Below are 14,316 nucleotides of genomic sequence, written 5' to 3'. Positions count from 1 at the left end.
AGCAGATATTATCTGCTGAGACGGAGGGAAGAGCTGACTACAGGAGGTACCAAGGAGGGAGAGCTTTGTAGACCAAGCCCACCCTTGGGACTTTTTCTTTTTTAGGACATACCCACCCTATACAGTGACACCAGCCAGAGAGCATCAGAAGGTAAGTATCCCCTCACCCCATGTCTCCAACCCACGGTCCTCACTTATTGTCCCCATGAGGCAGATTCAGGAAAGACAGACTAGCCCTGGCTCTCTAGGGATTAGGCTGGGGAGACAAAGCATGTCCACACACAGGGAGGGGGCAGCTTCTGCTGTCATCATGACAGCATAGCCATCGCACCTACTGCTAAGTACCGGGGCGGTTCTAGGAGGACAAGGATCCAGACCCTACCTTGCCCCCCAGCCCCTGGCATGCTCTTGTGATAAGAAGTGAGTCAGGCTAGAAGAGTGGTGGGTGTGGGTTGAAGGTCAGACTCGTGGTGACATGGAGCCCTCGCGTCTCTAGGAGGTGATGTGGTGTCTCTAGGAAGTGATGTGGCCAGAACACAGGCCTACAGGGAGGCGAAAGCCAGGTGTGGAGTATCTGACCTGAGGGCAATCAGGAGAGGAGGGAGGATGGCAGCTTCGCTTTCCTGTCCCACTCAGGCCTCCAGGCTGCAGCCCCCCCTCCCCTGTAAACTCTTTCCTTCCCAGGCCGACTCTCTCTGGATTCCCAGGAGGGGGACAATGGCTTGGACTCTGGGACGGAACGCCTCCCCTCCCTCAGTGAGGTGAGTGTCCACAAGGGCCAGCCCCGGCTGAAACCATGGTTGCATCCCGGTTCCCAAGGGTTTTAATCACTCCTATCTGGGTCCAAAAGGGGTTTCATGTGTGCCCTGCGCACAGGACCATCAGACCCAGCACCTGTATTATCACAGCTCTGTTCTGTAAACAGTCACGGGGAGAGCAGTGTATGAACAGTAGCGAGCCTCAGTCATGGGAAACGGTGACCTGGCCGCACATGCAGGGCTTCCTGGCTGCGGCCACACCATCTGAGATGCGATGAGCCAGCTGAATCAGAGTGACAGCCTCTCTAGGTCTGTCACAGATCTCTAACAGCTCATCTTTTCTGGAGTGGTCAAAAACATTTCAGGTTTTAGCCCCACATTTCCTCTTAGCTATTGTCTGTCTGCATATATAAACTTGCAAAGTACAAGTGGTTGGAAGAAGTAATAACGCTGTCAGCAAAATATCTGCTCAGCCAGGCTAATTAACACACTTAAACTCTAATTTTTTCATTTAATTTATTTATTTGAAAGAGAGAGGTAGCAAGAGGGAGCGCACGCAGGTGGGGAGGAGAGGGAGAAGCAGTCTCCACACTGAGGAGGGAGCCTAATAAAGGGCGTGGTCCCGGGACCCCAGGATCATGAGCTGAGCTGAAGGCAGATACTTAACCGCTGAGCTATCCAGGTGCCACTAAACCCTAATTTTATTTTTTTTTTCTACTTTTTTAAAAAAAATAGATTTATTCATGAGAGGCAGAGAGGCAGAGACATAGACAGAGAGAGAAGCAGGCTCCATGCAGGGAGCCCAGTGTGGGATTCAATCCCAAATCCCGGGATCATGCCCTGAGCCAAAGGCAGATGCTCAACCACTGAGCCACCCAGGTGTCCCATAAACCCTAATTTTAAATTATAGTTGGAATTGCATTTCCTCACTGCTGCTGTCTGTGGGAGGACGGTGAACATATATGCAATGATCCATCTGTGGGAAAGACACCAAGAAGAGACAGAGGGTCTTAATTCATAGTTGATGTGTCCTGAGGGCTGGGCATCTGGGAGGTGACCTGGCTTCGAGGGGAAGGCTGTGGGCCAGGCTTAGGTGCCAGGATCAAGTCCAGGGAAGGACCCCATCACTGGGTCCCCTGCAAACCATCCTTTCCCGGTGTGAAGAGTGGGAGGAGTAGTGGTATCTACCTCAGGGCCATCGTGAGCCCAAGCAGGTGCCACACAGCCAAGGGCTCTGCATAGTGGCAGGCACAGGGTAGGTACTGGGTAGGTGCCCTGGGGTGTGGGCATCTCCAGACCAGCTGAGGGTGTTTCTGAATGGGCTCTCTATTCCTCTAGGCATTGATGAATCGGAACTCAGCACTGTCGGACCCTGGGCTGGACAGTCCCCGAACCTCGCCTGTCATCATGGCCAGGGTGGCCCAGCACCACCAGCGGCAGGGCTCGGATACACCAGGGCCCAGCACCAGTGAGCGGGTGAGGGTCAAGAGCTCCCTGCAGTTCTCCCTCCCTCCTTGAGAACCAGGTTACAAGGGCCCGGCTTTGAAGACTCCAGCTGAACCCCCTTGAAGGAAACTTTTCCCTGGAGAATGAAAGTGAAAGGAGAATGTGGCAGGAAGGGGTTTGGGAACAAAAGGCTATTGCAGGCTCTGCATGAGGACACAACACATCCATAGGGAAGGGACATCGAGAACAGGGTTTGTGTGAGCGGCAGATAGGCTGGTTACGTGACTCCAGAATGCTCATGTTCAGTTTTCTCTTTGCTTTAGCAAAATCTATTTTCTTGCACAAAATCTTATTTACACACTAATATAGGCACCAAATAAAAGCTCAGCTACCCCAGGATGGGGCCTAGTCTAGTCCACCCTCAGGGGCGGTGCCCTGGAGCCCCCAGGTCCTGAAAACCTGATGTGGAAGCCACTGCCCACAAAGCTAGACCTGATCCGGGGGGATGGGAGAAGGGGGAGCACTTCTGGCTCAGGGCACAGAGCTTGCAGCCTGGGCCATCAAGGAGATTGCCTGTCAGTGGTGAGCCAGAAGCTAGGCCACTGAGCAATACAGCAAGAGCTCCTAATTTTGTACAGTGTTTCTTAGCATTCAGCAGCCACCACCATGGTGGCTTCTCCTATATCCTTGTACTGACTCTGTAACGTTACCCGGTACTTTTTTAAACCAAACTCCATAAAGCTTACGTTATTTGAACTCTGCCGTGGTCCTGAATTAAAACCAGCATCACACACTATTTAGTGCTTTGATTTGATCTGAGAGGCAGAGGTGAGTTCAATTTGGGTCTGCAGGAGAAAAGGTAGGGATCCAATGTGTACTAGGACACATGGTGGCAGGGTACCAGCTGCCAGGCTGGACCCCTGAGGAAAAGCCTCTTTACGTCTCCCCACCCAGAGAGGAGGTGGGCATTGAATTCACTTGGTGAGAGAAAGCCACAGCAGACGGGCCATGCCAGGACTCTGCTTGATCATGGCACCATGCAAGAGCGTGTTCTCCTGAGCACACGAGCTGCCTCCCCCTACGCCCTCCCTGGGCTGCTGCATGGTCCTGCCCTGTGCACATCCTGCTCTGCAGCGAGGCCCCCCTCAGGTGGCTGACGGGAGCAGGTGAGAAGGACTCTGTCATGGAGTCCTGTCTTCCTTCTGACAACTGTTTTAGTTGTTATCTTTGAACCATAGGAGCAGCTCTAGCACGGCCTCCAATCCCGAATCGTAATCTGTGCTGATCAGGGCAGGGCTGTGGTGACAGGCCACTCTCAGTGGTGGCAATGGAACCTTTGGGAACTCAGACTTTCTGTTGCATAACTGTACAATGTCTGATTGTTTTCAATAATGAGCATCTTCTGCTTCTGTAGTGAGAAAAACTGCATATTTGTAAAGACTTTAAAAAAAATCCTCCCCCCTCACAACAAACAAATTCTGGTGTTTTCATGTTTCACCCAGGGGGCCAAGCAGAGCCAGGAGCGGCCGTCCAGCGTCTCCCAGTGGGAGATGAGGAGGCCCAGGCTGTGGCCTACCTTTGCGTTGACTCTCTGTGGGCCTCACGTTTCCGCTTGCGAGTGAGTGCCAGACTCTGATCTCTGACAGACGTCCTGGGCCTCAGGTTCTGTGACTCCATCATTCTGAGTGACGAGTCTATAAATACCCAGGAGCACAGGATGAGTGCGGAGCACCCGGGAGACGCTGTCAGGAGAAGCCACTTGAGCGAGTGGGGCGGGAGGACATCCTGTGGGCAAGCGTGATCCAGGGAGGCTCCAGAGCAGGCTGTTCTCGGGGAATCCCTGGAAATGAGGTCAAACATGTTGAGTGGAAAACGTAGTGGGGAGAAAAGCTTATCCAGGGAAGCATCTGGAAGGCCTGTGCGGTATGAATGCTCTCATCGTACCTGATGTCAGTGGCACACCAGTTAGGGTTAGGCTCTTGGTAGAACTGGTGTGAGGAAGAAAGCCAAGCTGAGAAGCGTGGGTTTGAGACAGGTCATGGAGATCTACCACAGACCCCTGAGCAGCCCGCCATGGGGAGAGATCCACTCCATCTGCTTTGCTTGAGGAGGCAGATGTGGGCCTCCAGCTGTCCTGTCACAAAGACCTAGCCTGTGTGACCACAGGCCCTAGTAGACGCTGTAGTGGGTGCAGCGTGGCTGCCGAGGGGCCAGCAAAGCCCCAAGCCTGAGGTCACCCGAACTTTCGCAAACAGGAAGAATGCGCCTTCTGTTGCTTCCCATCCCCGTGCACATGCACTGCAGCGGCCCTGCCCATGAGCACTTGACTTTTGCAAGTGGAAATCGTGGTTCTGTCCTCTGAGATTTGGGGGAGGTGAGGAGATGCCAGCGTCCACCAGACCCATGTGGCCCTCCTTGCCGGTGCTATGCTGTGGCACATGGGTGTCGTGGAAGGCTTGGACACCTGTCCCCTAACCTTACCCCCACCCCTGGACTCTCACCAGGGCACAGACCAGAGCCCAAAGCCTTTAATCATTGGCCCAGAGGAAGACTACGACCCGGGTTATTTCAACAACGAGGTAACGGTTTCCTGGTTTTCTCCTTTCGTCATGGTCACGCCAGCTGTTGTTGAATAGAAGCAGTTAGAGCCGCCCTAGCTGTGAGGGGGCGTAGGGTGGGTGCCACAGCCTGTGAGCCCCGGCAGCAGGGGCCATGGGGGCCAAGCTGCAGCAGGGCGTGCTGCTGTGCCCCACCTCCGTGCACTCCAGCCACCCCTGTCCTTCTGCCCTCCAGAGCGACATCGTGTTCCAAGACCTTGAGAAGCTGAAGGCACGGCCAGCTCACCTGGGTGTTTTCCTGCGCTATATCTTCTCTCAGGCAGACCCCAGTCCGCTGGTGAGTCAGAAGCATCCGTCTTGACCATTGCGGGCACTGGCAGGCAGCCCAGGGACAGACAAAACACGGAAGGTGTTTAGGCAGGCAGGACTGTACACACCAGCCGCGTCCCCTGCATGGGGAGGCCAGGGGAGCTGCCATTGTGCTCAGTCCGCTTAGAGCACATGGTCTTTCTAGAGTTGGAGTTGCAGGTACACAACGTGACCGTGTGGAGGCTTAGCAGAGGGGCAAGGTGACAAAGGTGATGACAGGGTGTTGGAGACAGTGCCCAGGGATGGGGCTGAGGACCAGTGACCTCCACAGCTTCTCTCAATCTGCTCCGTGCTCAGAAGAGTTGGACGGGGGTGACCACCATTGGGAGCCACAGTCAACACTGAGCACCTGAGTGAAGACCAGGCACGTGACAGAGAGTAAAACAGAAACCCTTAGAGAACAAGACACAAATGAGTAGGAGGCAAAGCAAGTGCGGAGGGAGCGCAGGGTCCAGGGGTACCGTGCTGGGAGCTGAGGGACTAGGGCTCGGCACCCACACCAGGGCCTCTCAGCCTTGGTGTGGCCGCATTCATTGAGCTGTAGGATTTCCAGTGGGGGGGCTGTCCTGTGCTCTTGGTTCTCAGCACATCACAAGGCTGCACCCACCAGGAGCCCCGGCATCTCTCCAAAGAAGGGTCATGTATGTCTCCAGGCCTCACCCATCGTTCCAGGGCCAGAATCAGTCCTGGAGTAGGGGGCATGAGAACCCCTGTTCCAACCCATTTTCTTTCCTCCTAGCTATTTTACTTGTGCGCAGAGGTTTATCAGCAGACAAACCCCAAGGATTCCCGAGGCTTAGGAAAAGACATCTGGAATATTTTCCTGGAGAAGAATGCGGTAAGGCAGCCATGGATTGAATTACAGTGTTTCTGTCTCTTAGGGCCACATGGGAGCAGAGGGAAAAGGAAGCCACACATTGAGGCCGGACAGAGACAGGGTCTTGAGAAGTTGGAGCTGAGAGCTGAGGGCTCCTGGGTCCTGTTCACAGGACTGCTCTCAACCCTGAGCTCCTCACCTGACCCATTTGTTCCATGTGTGGCAAGGTAGAAGGCACATGGCCTGTCCCCTGGATCAGTGCTGCTTCCCCCCAACCCTCCCTGCCCGCCCATCTGGGGACGAAGCAGCAGAGGCCCAGAGGCCACCTGATGGGGGTTGAGATCAGTGAGCCAAGAGGAGCCAGGGCCCTGATACTTCACTGGACTTGGGGTACTGCCAAGAGTGGGGTTTGTAGGGAGGAGGCCCGGAGCATGCGGGCAGAGGTGGGCTGTGCGTGTGGACAGGGCAGCACGTTGTAGGCCTGTCAGACCAGCTATGCTAATTCCCAAATGACTCGAGTCTTTCAGTTCCAAGATGTAAGCTCTCAAGATTGAGATTGAGGACCAAAGTGTGTTCCTCGGAATTTGGTGCCTATCCCCTCAAGTAAGTCTGGAGGAGGGGTGACAGCTGCTGCCTGTGCCTTGGGGCTGTGAACCCAGCCTGTCCCCGCAGTCTGGTCCTCGAGCTCTGTGCTCCCTGAGGTAACTCGGCGACCTGAGGACACAGTAAAGTTTTCTTCATTGCTGCTGAGTCGGCACCAGTGGGGAACTTGCACAGCTGCCCCAGAAGATGGCCCACTGGCCCCATAGCTCTAGAGTTTATTTCTCAAAATGGAACCTCATGTGCAGACTCACAGGGGAAGAGAAGACAGGATGCGGGGTAGGGAAGGAGACGAGGGTATTGGGGGCCCTCCTGGCAGCGGGCTGAGGTCTCCCGCAAGCCCTGGGCTGTGGGCCTCACCATTCCCCCTTCTCTCTTCTAGCCACTGAGAGTAAAGGTCCCAGAGATGTTGCAAGCTGAAATTGGTAAGTTGGCTTATGGGCTAGTTAGTCTTGTCCTGGGCCCCAAGGGCTCCAGAGCACAGAGGGCACGTAGCCCATCCTTGGGCACCCCTTCTCTAGGATCGGGGAGCGGGGGCAGTTCCTCCCAAGCGCCTTAAGCCTCATGGTGGCTGACAGACAAGCACCTGGGGACAGGCCCCACCTGGGGAGCGTGTCCCAGAAAGACGTGACCCTGTTGCACTTGAGCTCGTTTCTGCCAGCCATCCCCAGTACCTTCCTGGGCCCAGCGAGGCCATCTGGATGAAGGGGCAGTTAGACTAGAGGGATTCCCAAGCCTGGTCGCTCATCAGTATCCCTTGGGGAACTCTGAAAAATCCAGAAACCAGGGACTTGATCCATCCCACCTCGGGATTGGGCTCTGGATGGAGCATTTGTGTTTCTGTAATTTCCTCACCAGTCCTGGTGTCAGCTGACCCAGTGAGGACCCCGCTGGCTAGGTGGTTGCTCCGTTCCCGTCTCGCTCTCACGTCGTGACTAGGAGAGCTGAGGGGAAGGCAGCATAAGAGGCCATCCACCTGACGAGCCAGGGTCCCAGGCAGCTTTCAAGAATGTAGGTGTCCCACGGCCAGAGGGTGAACAGAGAGCTGCTCCCGGGCCTTGTACTTGACCATGTGACCCTGCAACTCTGCCTCAGGGACAGGACAGACTCCGTCCAGGGTCATGTGAAGTACCTGCCCTCCTTAGCCTGTGCACTGGCCTGGCAACACCAAGGACAGGTTGGCACAGTGCCGTCGGAGGGCAGCCCTTGGCACATCTGATGACGGGACTTTAATGTTCCACATCATGGAGCCTAGGATGTCCAGGTGTTTTGTTCTTGCTTTGGGACCTGGATGACAGGGCTCCAGGCTTGGATTCAGGAGTGACCTGGTGGGTCCAGGCCTCCACCTCCCTTGGCTAATGGGAGGGCAGAGAGCCAGCCTCCCTCCGGGCCACAGGGCCTCAGCAGGCATGAGCCCCTGCTCCTGACACCCTATTTTCATCTTCCCTGGGTTCCCACCAGACTTGCGTCTGCGCGGCAGTGAGGATATTCGCGCTGCCCTCCATGAAGCCCAGGAGGCGGCCATGCCTGAGATCCAGGAGCAGATCCAGGACTACAGGTTGCTGGGCCCCCACCCCTCCCTCTGGCTCCTCGCCCATCCGTCCCCCTTGATGGGTGCCTTGTGTGGGTGCGCATTCCTCATCTCCTTGGGTACCTGCCGGGCATCTGTGTACATTTGTTTCTTTGTCTGGCTTAGAACAAAGCGCACCCTGGGGCTGGGCAGTCTGTACGGTGAGAATGACCTGCTGGACCTGGACGGGGACCCTCTCCGAGAACGCCATGTGGCTGAGAAGCAGCTGGCTGCGCTGGGGGACATCCTGTGAGTGCCTGCCCCACACGCCCCCAGACATGTGGAACGGATGCCAGTATGTTGTGGGTCTGTTTGTCGACCTCTCCCCACCAATGCCTGATCCTCCTCCCCCTGAAGGATGAGGGAGCCCGGCTCTCCCGCTGCCTCCCAGGTGAGGCCGGTGGCTTCCCTCTGGGCCTCTTCTGATCGCCCTGCCTCCGGCCTGGATGTCACATGGATCCGGCAGGTGGGCCACACTCTGGGTCTCCAGCAGATGCTGCCTTCAAGAGGCAGACAAACTGGCCAGCGGGAGGGTGGACCATTTCTAATTGCATCTGAAGATTGGCCCACCTGAGTAAAGAACGTCTGACCCGATGGCAGTGCCTCCCCAGTCCCAACTTCAGGGCCACCATGTGACTTTTTGGGCTCATGTCAGATGGGGTGAAGCAGTGAAGCTTCAGTCTCCTCCACAGAGATCTAGCACCTACCTGTGTGTTACTTTGAGAACTCAATGAATGTAAATATCTTTGGGCAGCACCGGGCCCATACTGGATCCTCCACCGTTAGTTGCTGTTACCATTTGCCTTGTAAATGGGTTTCTCTGGACCTGGTCTCAGGGTGCAACCGCATCTGTCCTCCAGCCCTTCAGCTGGGCACAGTACAAACCCCTTACTCCATAATCCTTCAGCGGCTGTGTTTGCCCCCTCCCTCCTTTTAGCCAGAAGGATGTCACTGTCGCTGTGCTGAGGCCCCCGAGGGAGTGAGGCCTCTCCCCTCCTAGGCCCCACGCTAGCTTGGAACTAAGACCCAAGAGTCGAGGTCTGGCCTCCCTCCCCCTCTGGCCCCCATCTTTCGTGTCTGCACAGCAGACATACCTGTGCCTTTCAGCATGAGTCACCTCTTTTCTTTTGTTCCAGGTCCAAGTATGAGGAGGACAGAAGGTGAGTGAGCGTGCGGAGTGCTTGCCATCTGGGCACAGGGGTGCCCCAGGCACCGGGGGTCACCGTCTGAGGGTAGCCCCAGGTCACAGCAGGGGTCATGAGGTCCAGGCCGCAGCTGCTCGGGGACCACTGCCCGGAGCAAGGGTCTACCATCACCCCCATGCGCCCATAGGCAGATGCCTTGTCGCTACCTGAATTAGCTCCATGTCTCCCCTTCCCTACTGCTTTCTCTTAAGCCACTGCAGAAAGTTATGGTAACAGGATGAGCTTCCCAGGAGTCCCTGCAGAGGGAAGCTGGGGTTCAGCACCTCTGCTCTCAGGCATGCGTTGAGGGTTTTTTGCAGCCTGTATGCAGCCAGCGTGCAAGTGAGCATGCACGTGCTTAAGCAGAAGGGGAGGCAGTGGGCTAGAGGTCTGTTTCAGAGTAGAGGGGGCCACAGCCAAAACCTTGGCTGCCTTGAAACCACAAGTGCAGGATTGAGAGCCAGAGAGAGGTGCTTCCAGACACAGGCCCTGGATGGTTTCCTGTGTGGCACATGGTGGCTATCTCTCTCCCTCCCTCCCTCTCTTTCTCTCCATCTCTCTCTCTTCCTCCCACCTCCCCATACCTGGGTGCAAGGGTGGCGAAGGCAAAGCCAGGCTGGCATCTCCCCCCTTTTCTCTGCCGCCTCCCCAGCATGGATGACGGAGGGCATCCTCCACGGGCCTCAGCCGGTCTTCCAGGCCTGCCCAGGGCTTGTTGGCTTACATTGTAGGGAACTCACAAGTCCCCCGCTGACCGCTCTTCTTATTTGGGAAGAGCTCTGCTTAGAGAAGGCATGAGGTTTGTCCTGGGAGTTCCACTAGTCCAGACTTTCAGGCAGCTCTGGCTGTGCCCCATGTGAAAACCCAGGCCTCCTGAATACCCCGACCCCAGACTGTCCTTCACCACCTGGATGTTGGAAGCAGGGCTCTGGCCCTTGGACTGTTGGCAGGGGCAGCCCAAGCGTTCTGATTCCCACGCCTGCCTCTGTCTCCCAGCGCCCCCATGGACTTCGCCCTCAATACCTACATGAACCATGCCGGGCTCCGTGTCCGAGACGCACGGTCTTCCAGCCTGGCTGAAAAGGCCCAGGCTGCACCTGACAAGGACAAGTGGCTGCCCTTCTTCCCAAAGACCAAGAAGGTGACAGAGCTACTCAGAAAGTATCTTCTGGTGCAGCGGTCTACAGAGGGCAACCTGGGAAAGCCCTCCCCATCACTGCACTTGCCCCCCTGCTGCCTGTGCATGGGGCGCCCGTGAGAACCCACAGACAAGTGCAAACCTGGGCCAGAAGCACCCGTGCTTCTCCCAGTTAGTTGTTGGGGGCGAGTCATGGGGCCAGGGGCCAAGGCTGGGGATTGGGCCTTCCCCAATTTCGGCAAATCTGTCTCAGCAGAGTAGCAACTCCAAAAAAGACAAGGATGCCTTGGAGGACAAGAGGCGGAACCCGATCCTCAAGTACATTGGGAAGCCCAAAAGCTCGTCGCAGAGCAGTGAGTACAGGGATTCGCGGCCTTGGGCAGGGGTGACTGGCACATCAGCAGAGGGCCTTCTGATCTCCCAGCAGCCACGTGCCCATAGTCCACGTCTTGTCTGTGCTGCTTGTGGTCCCCTCTGTCCCCTCATCATGCTGTGTGCTGGCTCCAGGGAGGGCCAGGGGACCAGGAAGCCGGGATGGGCCCTGTGCTGGTCCCTGGGCTTTAGTCTAGGAACTCGGGGCCTGTTGTAGCTACTGCATAGCCACACAGATGAATCCCCTCTCCTTGCCCCACCTGGCAACACTGCTCTGCTGGCAGTAAACGTGAGCTTTACCCTCATCGGCGGGCGTCATCTCTGCTGGGAGCACGTGGGGACCCTCATTGGGAAGTCTCAGGGACAAAAGTCTCGAGACTCCAGGCAGATAGGATGGCAGCAGGTTTGAGGTGCAGAGACTCCCCTGATGCTGTCGTGTGCCTGGAACTTGGGTGAGCCAGTCATGTGTCTTCCCGGCTCTGTCATTGGTCTGGAACTTGCTGCTGGCCTCCCAGTCAAAATCCTCAGACCTCAGTATGAGTCTCAGGAATCTGGGAAGGGCAGGCCTCAAGGTGAGCTAGTGACCTTTCCTGACATTGCTGCCTGGGTTGGGGGTGAGGGTGGGACTTTCCTCAATCAGACCTGAGCTTGGTCTCTACTTTTTCATTTTCCAGCTTGGTATAAGTTTTGTTTTGACTCTTAAAACATTAATTTGACTTTTCATGGTTTACTTTTGTTTTTGTTTGTTTTCTTTTAGCATTTCATATTCCCTTGTCCCCTGTGGAAGGTAAAAGGATCATTTTTGTGGGTTTTTCTTTGCTTTAGCTTTGAGTTTCCATCTCTCAAGTCTCTCCTTCTGTCCTTGTCCACCCCTTCGTCCGTCCAACCCCTGTGTTCCGTGTACCCCCTGCCACTCCAGGTGCCCTGGGACACGGCCCTCCCTCACGTCTCGGGGAATGGGCTCCAAAAGTCCAGAGCTCCAGGTGCACATGTGAGGCCACATCCTACACAAGCTCCTCAAATCTTTATTTCAGTTGAAATAATAACAGAAGTTCTCATTTTTGAGGGTCACACGGCTTTCTTTAGTAGACAGCAGGTCTCTTCACAGTTCTTGGGGCCTTTTCTTGTTTCACCTGCTCTGCTTAAGCCCTGGGGCAAGGCACCTCCCCGCACCGCATACCTGCAGCAGTTAGAAAGAATGCCCCACCCCCACCCCACAAGGCTGAGTGCCTCCTGGCAGGTGAACCAAGGTCCTGTCAGTGAGGCCTGCCCCCACAAATACAGGCATGTGACTCATTGTTTGGGTCCTACAAGGAACCTGTTTACAGAGTATGGGATGCTATCGACAAACTGTCTGGTCACTAGAGTCATTTTATGTTAAGTGGCATTTAAAAATAATGATGTTCAAAATTATTTCGAAGGTTTAAATTTCCTAGATCTATTATGTTATTTTATTTATTTTTTTAATTTTTATTTATTTATGATAGTCACACAGAGAGAGACAGAGACATAGGCAGATGGAGAAGCAGGCTCCATGCACTGGGAGCCCAACATGGGATTTGATCCCGGGTCTCCATGATCGCACCCTGGGCCAAAGGCAGGCGCCAAACCGCTGCGCCACCCAGGGATCCTTATTATGCTATTTTAAACAAGAAAAATTTTTTAGTTCTGATAAAAGGTCTATAAAACGAAAAATAAAAGAATGGCCTTGACTCCCAGGCCCTTAATTATGTCCACACATCTTCTCCCATCCACCCTGCCCAAGAGTCAGCAGCCCCACTGAGCTGCTCGTACAGGGTGAGGGGCCCCCAGCTCTGCCCAGTAGAGCTTCCCATGGTAGTTTAATGGTTAGCTTTGGTGTTCTCCAGTTCCCGGAACATCAGAAAAGTCTGTATACACATGTGAAGACCACCATTCCCCCTCAGGTAGATGCCTCAGCACTGGGGGCTGGCCCATTTCAGGTCATCAGCTGTCACTCCCAATTAGCAGTGACCAAACCTGATTGTTAATAACATGGAGTTTACTTCTCTTTCGTTTCACTGTCATCCAGAAAACAGAAGAAGGAGAACAAAGGACATCAGTGAAAAAATGCTTGTTCTAAAAAATTGTGCTCCTTCCTGCCTGTTTTTCCCTGTTACCCTTAGTTAACACCAGCCCCCTGAACTGTCCCTCATCACGGGTATAGCTATACACCCAGAACAAGTGGCTCACCATTGGGGGACAGGAAGCAGTGGGCTCAGCCAGGGCCCGCCTGTCACAGGGTGCTCCCAAGCCCCATGCCATCACCCAGCAGCATTGCTCAGGCTTCTGGGACAGAGCAGATGGCCCTGGTCTCCAGAGTGGGGGCAATGGTAACAGCCCCTTCTCCTAATTCATCCTCACAGCCACCTCTTACGCAGTTCTGGAAAACTGTGACCCCCACTGCCCACCTAAGGGATATTTAGTTGTTCTGCTTACTCTGCCCTGGATGCTTTTTTACGAAACATGAGTTTAGCTATTTATTTTTTATTTTCATTTATTTATTTGTTTAAAAGATTTTATTTATTTATTCATGAGAGAGGCAGAGACATAGGCAGCGGGAGAAACAGGTTCCATGCAGGGAGCCTGACGTGGGACTCGATCTTGGGACTCCAGGATCACACTCTGAGCCAAAGGCACATGTTCAGCCACTGAGCCACCCAGGCGTCCCCTGAGTTTAGCTATTTAGGGAGACTTAGAAGTTTTCATAGGTGGGACCCTGGTTAGTGTGGGTGAGACCAGGGCCTCACCCGCCTCCCCGACCCTCCTTGCTCTGCTGTTGCCCTCACGCAGATCAGCCCTGGAGCCAGGCTCCTGTCCTGAGGTCACTGGAGCTGAGCTCACTGTGTCTGAGGAGGAGAACCCCTCTGCAGGACATCTCATGAGTCTCTTTCTTACCTGCTCTCCTGTTTCTTTGAACAAGAAACATGTGAGAGAGGGAGTGGCTGCCCATGCCTCCCTGCAGATTAGTGGGAGAAACCCAGGAGCTAGTCTAGAGGACCAGGACCTCGTCTCTTGGTTCTTAGCCCAGTGGTGCTGTCATCCGTGCTTGCTCATCGCTCTGTCTTCTGGCCTAGATGGGAGCGAGGGTCCTGGGACACCATCCCTGAACAGAAAGCAGAGTAGCCTTCATTGTCTTTCTGCTTCCAGTCAAACCAGGCAACGTGAGGAACATCATTCAGCACTTTGAGAACAACCAGCCATATGATGCCCCAGAGCCTGGGACGCAGCGGCTCTCCACAGGAAGTTTTCCTGAGGACCTGCTGGAAAGTGACAGGTAACAGGCTGGGGGTGGTGGGGGGAGGGGGAGGCACTAGCCACCTTCCCAAGGAGGGGAGCCTGGGTTAATCCCAGCTGCTTCACCGACTCCACTGCACCATAAGATTCCCACCGCAGAACTCACAACTCTTCCCACCACCTTCCCGCCTGGAGATCTTTAGGAAGAGATGTGCTGTATTGGTGGTCAGGCCAGCAAAAGGCAGAGCT

At 54.9% G+C, this 14,316-nt stretch overlaps 1 protein-coding gene across 8 annotated transcripts in view; it reads left to right on the top strand.

Moving 5' to 3' along the window:
• Nucleotides 1-14,316, top strand: part of ARHGEF11 (Rho guanine nucleotide exchange factor 11) — an 84,147-nt gene that overhangs the window by 56,774 nt on the left and 13,057 nt on the right. For 3 of the 8 annotated variants that reach the window (XM_041746331.1, XM_041746262.1, XM_041746282.1), the window contains exons 9-22: nt 106-151; nt 685-761; nt 2,097-2,234; nt 4,709-4,783; nt 4,998-5,099; nt 5,871-5,969; nt 6,931-6,973; nt 8,010-8,106; nt 8,245-8,367; nt 9,255-9,278; nt 10,299-10,443; nt 10,694-10,793; nt 11,570-11,599; nt 13,981-14,107. In XM_041746331.1, coding sequence (XP_041602265.1) covers nt 106-151; nt 685-761; nt 2,097-2,234; nt 4,709-4,783; nt 4,998-5,099; nt 5,871-5,969; nt 6,931-6,973; nt 8,010-8,106; nt 8,245-8,367; nt 9,255-9,278; nt 10,299-10,443; nt 10,694-10,793; nt 11,570-11,599; nt 13,981-14,107 — 1,226 coding nt within the window. The remainder of the gene's footprint in view (nt 1-105; nt 152-684; nt 762-2,096; nt 2,235-4,708; nt 4,784-4,997; nt 5,100-5,870; nt 5,970-6,930; nt 6,974-8,009; nt 8,107-8,244; nt 8,368-9,254; nt 9,279-10,298; nt 10,444-10,693; nt 10,794-11,569; nt 11,600-13,980; nt 14,108-14,316) is intronic. The other 5 variants (XM_041746272.1, XM_041746291.1, XM_041746311.1 and 2 more) reach the window with 3 other exon arrangements.

The sequence above is a fragment of the Vulpes lagopus genome, chromosome 1 (assembly GCF_018345385.1).
Source record: "Vulpes lagopus strain Blue_001 chromosome 1, ASM1834538v1, whole genome shotgun sequence".
Lineage (NCBI taxonomy): Eukaryota > Metazoa > Chordata > Mammalia > Carnivora > Canidae > Vulpes > Vulpes lagopus.
This window is presented reverse-complemented; position numbering and strand designations above follow the sequence as displayed.